This window comes from Scyliorhinus torazame, chromosome 3, assembly GCF_047496885.1.
Source record: "Scyliorhinus torazame isolate Kashiwa2021f chromosome 3, sScyTor2.1, whole genome shotgun sequence".
Taxonomy (NCBI): domain Eukaryota; kingdom Metazoa; phylum Chordata; class Chondrichthyes; order Carcharhiniformes; family Scyliorhinidae; genus Scyliorhinus; species Scyliorhinus torazame.
This window is the reverse complement of record NC_092709.1, coordinates 132,470,277-132,478,422: the sequence shown is the minus strand read 5'-3', so window position 1 is coordinate 132,478,422 and position 8,146 is coordinate 132,470,277. Positions and strand designations below refer to the sequence as shown.

At 42.4% G+C, this 8,146-nt stretch overlaps 1 protein-coding gene across 5 annotated transcripts in view; it reads left to right on the top strand.

Annotated features, from left to right (window-relative positions):
- Nucleotides 1-470: 470 nt before the first annotated feature.
- paqr3a (progestin and adipoQ receptor family member IIIa) overlaps nucleotides 471-8,146 on the top strand; it is a 47,731-nt gene continuing 40,055 nt past the window's right edge. Inside the window, exons 1-3 of one of the 5 annotated variants that reach the window (XM_072496230.1) lie at nucleotides 471-643; nucleotides 1,278-1,478; nucleotides 1,776-1,938. In XM_072496230.1, the coding sequence (XP_072352331.1) occupies nucleotides 1,282-1,478; nucleotides 1,776-1,938 (360 nt within the window). In that variant the 5' untranslated portion in view covers nucleotides 471-643; nucleotides 1,278-1,281. Of the gene's footprint in view, nucleotides 644-1,277; nucleotides 1,479-1,775; nucleotides 1,939-2,070; nucleotides 2,186-8,146 lie in introns of those variants that run through there. The other 4 variants (XM_072496231.1, XM_072496229.1, XM_072496228.1 and 1 more) reach the window with 4 other exon arrangements.

Below are 8,146 nucleotides of genomic sequence, written 5' to 3'. Positions count from 1 at the left end.
TTCCCTCTGCTCCGGGGTCAGTTCAATCCGGATCCCGGAGTCACTCCCTCTGCCCCGGGGTCAGTTCAATCCAGATCCCGGAGTCACCGGCTCTGCCCTGGGGTCAGTTCAATCCGGATCCCGGAGTCATTTCCTCTGCCCCGGGGTCAGTTCAATCCGGATCCCGGAGTCACTCCCTCTGCCCCGGGGTCAGTTCAATCCGGATCCTGGAGTCACTCCTTCTGCCCCGGGGTCAGTTCAATCCGGATCCCGGAGTCAGTTCAATCCGGATCCCGGAGTCACTCCCTCTGCCCCGCGGTCAGTTCAATCCGGATCCTGGAGTCACTCCTTCTGCCCCGGGGTCAGTTCAATCCGGATCCCGGAGTCAGTTCAATCCGGATCCCGGAGTCACTCCCTCTGCCCCGGGGTCAGTTCAATCCGGATCCCGGAGTCACCGGCTCTGCCCTGGGGTCAGTTCAATCCGGATCCCGGGGATTCTGTTTGAACCGGAAGTTTCCGCACGGACCGTATCCGGTTCAAGGCCGGAGCTGAGCCCAGCCGGGGCCGGAGGCTGAGCCGCGGACTGTGCCCTGCTGGCCGGGCCGCTGGGACGGCGTCTGTCTCCGGTGAAGATGTGGCCGCGTTGCCGGTTCTGAAGAGCGAGGTGAAAGTTTCCCCATTTCCAAACGGGCGGGGGGCGGTTTCTGGTTAAGTGATTAGTTAATTAGTTAACTGGTCAGTTGGGCAGGTTTGACTCGGTTGAAGATGAATCGAAACATCAGGTTGGGAAGAAGCTCCTTCCTTCTCTGTCCCCTGACTCTCACCATCAGCGTTAACTCTCAGTGTTTTCATTAAACACAAATATTTATATATTTATTGTGGGTCATTTAAGAACAGTTTTGTGGGCTGATGATTGAGCTGCATTTTAGTTCGTTGAGCTATTTTTAAAAATAAGTTCAAAGTGCGAAATAGCGTGAGAAAATACATTTCAAGGTTATAATAACTGGTAACGTTTTTTCACACTGTCGATTTCAAATAAGGTAAATATCTGGAGGTGTAAAAGAGCTATTGAATGTTTATCAATATGTAAAACAAATACTGTAGAATAGACGTATAAAGATTTTTATAATTATCATTTATCGTATTAAACAGTTGTCAATTTTTTTTTATAATTGAATTATTTTGGAGCCTTTGTTTACTCAACGTAGCGTTGAATGGACTTTATTGATTTAATCTGTTTGATATACGTTCCCCATTTCTGATAACATCTTGTCTTTTTTCATGTTTATAATTTCCAGCATCATGCCTCAGAAGTTGCTTAAAAGTGCCCATTACATTGAACTAGGAAACTACCATTATTGGCCTGTTCTGATACCACGAGGCATCCGTCTGTACACCTATGAACAAATTCCATCCTTTCTTAAGGAGAATCCTTATATTACAGATGGATATAGAGCTTATTTACCTTCAAAATTGTGCTTAAAAAGGTGGGTTAGAGAGTAAGTCCTTTTCAGTTTTTCAAATTTTTGGATACAAATGCATGTGCAGAATAAAAAGTCCTTGTTTCATTTATCCTTCAATCAATAAGTTTTATTTTTGGTAACTAATTTGGGAGTATTAAAGATCTGGTCCCAATGATGAAAATATTATTTCTTAGATACAATGTTGTACATAATGTTACCATGTATGTAAATACATTTGATGTAGCTCATCAGAAGACTTAGGAAATGAGTTTTGATATCTAAATAATGCTCTTGTATTTTTGCATTGGAATAATTTCATACTTTTATCTACAGTCTTTTCATTCTTTCGAATGAGACCGTGAATATCTGGAGTCATCTACTTGGATTTTTTCTGTTCTTCAGTCTTGGCATTTATGACATGACTACTGTACTTCCTGAAGCAAATGCCTCGAGGGATGATTATGTTATATACTCCATCTGTCTCTTCTGTTTCCAGGCAAGTTGTTTAGACAGAAAGATCGTTGGATTGCATGGTTTTTTTTTTCATGAGTGCTAGCTATTTCAGCTAAAAATTGTGAACTGACAAGTACCTCTCTTAAAGGACCATCTCACCATCCTTTTACTATAGATTGTCACATGAGACAGAATAGTGGTACCTACTCTGCACCTAATCCAGGCCCCTTTCCATGGGTTCCAAGTGTCCCATCCTCTCACTGACAGCCCATCAAAAAAATATTCCCCAGGTATTGTAGCTTTCAAATGTTTTGAACAGAGTAAACAGTTCCAGTTTTGTATTGTTTGTATTGGTAGCCCCACTGAAAGAATACCAAATTTACTGTGCTTGGTTTATTTATTTTTATTTCTTCATATTGGTCTTTTGGTAGCAGGCTTGAGCTTGCTAAGCTGCTGGCTGTTCTCCTTTTTCTCTTGCTGGAAATAGGTTAGTTTCACACAAGTGAAAGTGGAGTTTATGCATACTTAAAGTAACTTTATTTATTCAGTAATTCAATATAGAATATTTTCACTGTTAAGCAAAATAAACTCTTCCTTACCTTGCAGTAGTAGTGAGAGAGACTGGTGTTGATCATGAGCAACAGTAAGGCGGAGGTTTGTGTAGAGATTAGTAGAATATGTAGTGGTATAAATAATGTATCCCCTCGTGTGCCAAAGATCAGAACCTAGATTTTCTGATTGATCTATTTTAATACTAGTGGCATTTATTTTAAAAAGGTAAACTAACATTAGGGTTAGCCGAATGTGAACCAGAAAGCTTTTAACAGCTGGTACAACACACATTGTGTCATCAATATAATAGTACAGTTGGTTGGTTATGTTTCACAACACTTTTTTGGACTGAAACCGGGAAGCCTTTTTATTTAATTTATTTTTGTGAAAGAAAATTAGTTTGCGTTAAGTCAATAGTAATTTTGTAATCGAGGGAATTGGGTGCAGTGAGGGAGGAGGTGCTATTTTAACTCTTTAACATAAAAGGAGTGGCCATAGAGGTAATCAGAGCTGAGTAGCGGGATTTGAGAGTTTAAGCCCAGAAGCATTAATTGGGTGACAAGGTAGGTGAGCGATTGGTGAGTTTTACTTTTTTTTCCTCTCTGTCAATGGAGACAGTAGTTTAAATTAGTACTGGGGAAATATAAGCATTGCATTTAATCTATAGCTGAAGTAGTTAAAGGATTTGATAGAACTACTGATAATCATTGATATTTCAAAACCTAATTTGTTAAATTAAACACATTAAAGATGCCAGGGAAGGAGATGCGTTGAAACTCTAGCAAGAGGGAGGTGGTGGATATCAGTGTGATCCACGACAACCACACCTGCAGCAAGTATCGGCAAGCTTGAGGAACTTTGGCTCAGAGTTGATTTTCTTTTTCAATTCAGGAGCAATTTAGAATGGCCAATCCATTTACCCTGCACATCTTTGGGTTGTGGGGATGAGACTCACGCAGACATGGGGAGAATGTGCAAACTGCACATGGACAGTGACCCAGGGCTGGAATTGGACCTAGGTCCTCGGCGCCATGAGGTAGTAGCACTAACCACTACACCACCGTGCCTCCCCTGCTCAGAGATGAAGTCTGAACTCTGGGCATTATGATGTGTCAGGGAGTGGGAAAGTTACCTGGATACTTTGTTCCAGGAGGTCCTCACATCCCTTAGGCTAGGTACTTCAAATGTAGTCGATGGTCTGGGATAGGAGGGTGTGATTACCCGTGAGGCAGATTTGGGGATTCAGAAGTTGGCAGTGGAGGAGCCACAGCCCTTGTAAATATTTAAGAGGTATGCAGTGGTTCTTTTAGCTTATGGGGACAAGAGCAGGACAGCAGGGAGGATGAACAAACTGACCACCATATTGTGTTGCAGGGTCCTTTCAAGTGGGGGAGAGTTAAAAGTAATGTTGTTGTAGGGGACAGTATAGTTAGGGAGATGGATGTGGCTGTTTCAGCTGAGAACTTGAGATCTGAAGGCTGTCTTGCCCGCCCAGTGCCAGGATTAAGGATATCTCCTCCAAGCTGAAGAGGAACTTAGAGTGGAAGGGGAAGGATCAACTTGTTGTGGCCGACATGGGTACCAACACATAGGTAGGAATAAGAAAAGGTTCTGCTAAACGAGTATAAGTGAGCTAATAGCTAGGGGTTAAATCAAAAAGCTGAACCACAAAAGTAATAGTCTGTGGATTACTATCTCGATTTGCAGAAAAGTACTGCATTCAGCGTGGATAATTTGAATATTCACATCAATTGGACAGATTAAATGGTAAATATAACCTGGAGGATGAGTTCATAGAATGTATTTGGGATAGTTTCTTAGAACACTAGATTCTGCAAGCTAGAAGGCAACGGGCTATTTTGGACCTGGTAATGTATAATGAGACAGTATTAATTCATTAATTACTTATAGTAAAGGATCATTTAGTCAAGAATGATCATAACGTTATAGAATTTCACATTTATTTTGAGATTGAGAAATATGGATCCATAACTAGTGTCTGAAAGGCAATTATAAAGATGTGAAGACAGAGATGCCTAAAGTAGACTGTGTAAATGGGTTTAAAAGTGATATGGTGGAAAAGCTGTGACACATTTAAAGAGATATTTCATAACTCTCAACAAAGGTATATCCCATTGAGAAAGAAAGACTTTACCAGAAGGATGCACCATCTGTGGTGAAATAAGGATGTTATGTGTGGCACCAAATTGAAACAAAAGGAATACAATGTTGTGAAGATTAGTGGTAGGCCAGAAGATTGGGAAAGTTTTAGAAACCAGCAAAGGGTGTCTTTAAGAAAAAGTAAGGAGTCGGGAATTGTGTGCATAAACTATGTTGGCTGGGTATGGTTGTTGGTTGGGGGGAGGGGGTGTTATGCACTGAATTATGTTTACATTTGTATTTGTATCCTTTGTTGTTATAAAATCATAAATTCCTTAATAAAATGTTTATTTAACAAAAAAGAAAAAGTAAGGAGAAGTTGGAGTGTGAGAAAAAACTAACAGGAAATATAAAAATAGACAGTGGAATCTTATACAAATATATAGAAAGGGTAAGAGCTAAGGTGAGCACTAGTCCAGAAAGCCTGGGGAATTAATGATGGGAAACAAGGAAATGGCAGAGGCTTTGATGAAATATTTTGCATCCATCAGCAGAGTAGAGGACACAAGAACAGATCAAGCAGTAAAAGGGAGGGTGCAACTTAAAACAATCAGTCGCGCTCGAAACCAATGGTACTTGTAGCTGACAAGTGCCCTGGACCCGATAGCCTGCATCCTAGGGTCTTAAAAGAAGTGGCTGCAGAGATAGTGGATGCATTGGTTGCAATCTTCCAAAATTCCCTAAATTCTGACTAGAAAATCGGAAATGTAACACCTCTGTCCAAGAAAGGATGGAGACAGAAAGCAGGAAACTACAGGCCAGTTACCCTAATGCTTGCCATTGAGAAAATGCTAGAATCCATTATTGTTAGCGGGACATTTAGAATATCATAATTTCATTGTTGGAGTGATGTATTAGCATGGAAAGAGTAATGGTAAACTAACAGGAAACAGAGGTTTAAGCCTTATATAAAGAGAAACAGCGTAGCCAGGGAAAGTGTTGGCCCACTCACGGACAGTGTTGAGCCAGAGGAAATGGGCGAGGTGCTAAATGAGTACTTTGCATCAGTATTTGCCAAAGAGAAGGACTTGGTGCATGATGAGTTTGAGAAGGGTGTGTAGATATTCTGGGTCATGTAGATATCAAAAGGAAGGAGGTGTTGGGCGTCTTAAAAAGCATGAAGATAGATAAGTCCCAAGGGCCTGATGGGATCTACCCAGAATACCAAGGGAGGAAATTGCTGGGGCCTTGACAGAAATCTTTGTCTCCTCATTGCTACAAGTGAGGTCCTGGAGGACTGGGGAATAGCCAATATTGTTCCTTTGTTTAAGCATGGCAGAAGAGATAATCGAGATGCAGGCCAGTGAGCCTCACGTCAGTGGTAGGGAAAATTGGAAAAGATTCTTGGGGACAGGTTAATGATGATCTTTATTAGTGTCACAAGTAGGCTTACGTTAACACTGCAATGAAGTTACTGTGAAAATCCCCTAAGTTGCCACACTACGGCGCCTGTTCGGGTACACTGAGGGAGAATTCCGAATGTTTGGAAACCAATGAACTTATTAACAATAGGCAGCATGGTTTTGTGAAAGGGAGGTTGAGTCTCACTAAGTTGATCAAGTTTTTTGAGGAAGCAATGAAGATGATTAAGGGCAGTGAATATTGTCTCACGGACTTCAGTAAAGTATTTGACTAGGTCCTTCATGGCAGACTTGTACAAAAGGTGAAGTCACACAGGATCAGAGGTGAGCTGGCAAGATGGACACAGAACTGGCTTGGTCAAAGATGACAGAGGGTAACAGTGGAAGGGGCTTTTCTGAATGGAAGGCTGTGACTAGTGGAGTTCCGCAGGGATCAGAACTGGGACCTTTGTGCTTCGTAGTATATATAAATATAACTGGTCTGATTAGTAAGTTTGCAAGACAAAGATTGGTGGAGTTGCGGATAGTGAAGAGGGGAGGATACACTGGACATAGATTGGTTGGAGACAAGAAATGCAGATGGAGTTTAATCCGGACTAATGCACTTTGGAAGTACTAATACAGGCGGTAATTATACAGTAAATGACAGAATCCTTAGGAGTATTGGCAGGCAGAGAGATCTGGGTATACAGGTCCATAGATCACTGAAATATATCGCCGCTCCTTCATTGTTGCTGGGGCAACACCCTGGAACTCCCTCCCTAACAGCACAGTGGGTGTACCTACACCTCCTGGACTGTAATGATTCAAGAAGGCAACTCACCACCACCTGCTGATGGGTAGCACAAGTGGATAGCACTGTGGCTTCCCAGCGCCAGGGTCCCAGGTTCAATTCCCCGCTGGGTCACTGTCTGTGCGGAGTCTGCACGTTCTCCCCGTGTCTGCGTGGGTTACCTCCGGGTGCTCCTGTTTCCTCCCACAGTCTAAAGACATGCAGGTTAGGTGGATTGGCCATGATAAATTGCTCTTAGTAACCAAAAAGGTTAGGATGGGGTTATTGGGTTACGGGGATAGGGTGGAAGTGAGGGCTTAAGTGGGTCGGTGCAGACTCGATGGGCCGAATGGCCTCCTTCTGCACTATGTTCTGAGGGCAACTAGGGATGGGCAATAAATGCTGGCCTAACCAGCGACACCACATCCCGTAAAAAAAAAATTTTTTTTTAAAGTGGCAATGCAGATGGATAAGTTAGTCAGAATGGATAGTCAGATGCTTTATCCCAGGGTGGAAAAGTCAATTACTAGGGGACATGGGTTTAAGATGCAAGGGAGAAAGTTTGGAGGAGATGTGCAAGGAAATAGTTTTTTACACAGAGGGTGATGAGTGCCTGGAACAGGGTGCCTGGGAGGTGGTGGAAGCAGGTACGATAGTTACATTTAGGGGCATCTTGACGAACACACAAATCGGATGAGAATAGAGGGATATGGACCCCGGAAGTGCAGAAGTTTTAGTTTAGACAGGCATCTTGATCGGCACAGGCTCGAAGGGCCTGTTCCTGTGCTGTACTGTTCTTTGTTGTTTGTTCTAGATGGATCATTTTCAGGATGGCAAATTGTAACTAATGGAGTGCCACAGGGATCAGAATTGGGGCCTCAACTATTTATGATCTACATTAATGAGTCAAAAGAAGGGACTGGATTGTTGCCAAAATTGCAACAATACAAAAAGTTGTGAGAAGGATACAAAGTATCTGCAGAGGGATATAGATCGAAGTGGGTGAGCAAATGTGGGAAAATATGATATTGTCCACTTTGACAGGAGAAAAAGAAAAACAATATCACTTAAATGGAGACTACAGAATGCTGCAGTACAAAGGGGCCTGGGTGTCCTTGCGCATGAGTCACAAAATGTTAGCATGCAGGTGCAGCAAGTTGGTCTTTATTGCAAGGGTGGTGGGAGTTTAAAAATCAGGAAGTTTGTTACAATTGTACAGGGTATTGGTGAGACCACACCTAGAGTACTGTATGTAGTTTTGCTCACCTTAAACAAGGAGGAACATACTTGCATTGGGAGCAGTTGTGAGAAGTTAATTCGCCTGATTCCTGGGATGAGGGATTGCATTAGGGGGAAAGGTTGATCTGGTTGGGCCTGTACTTATAAGATTCTGAGGAGGCGTGACA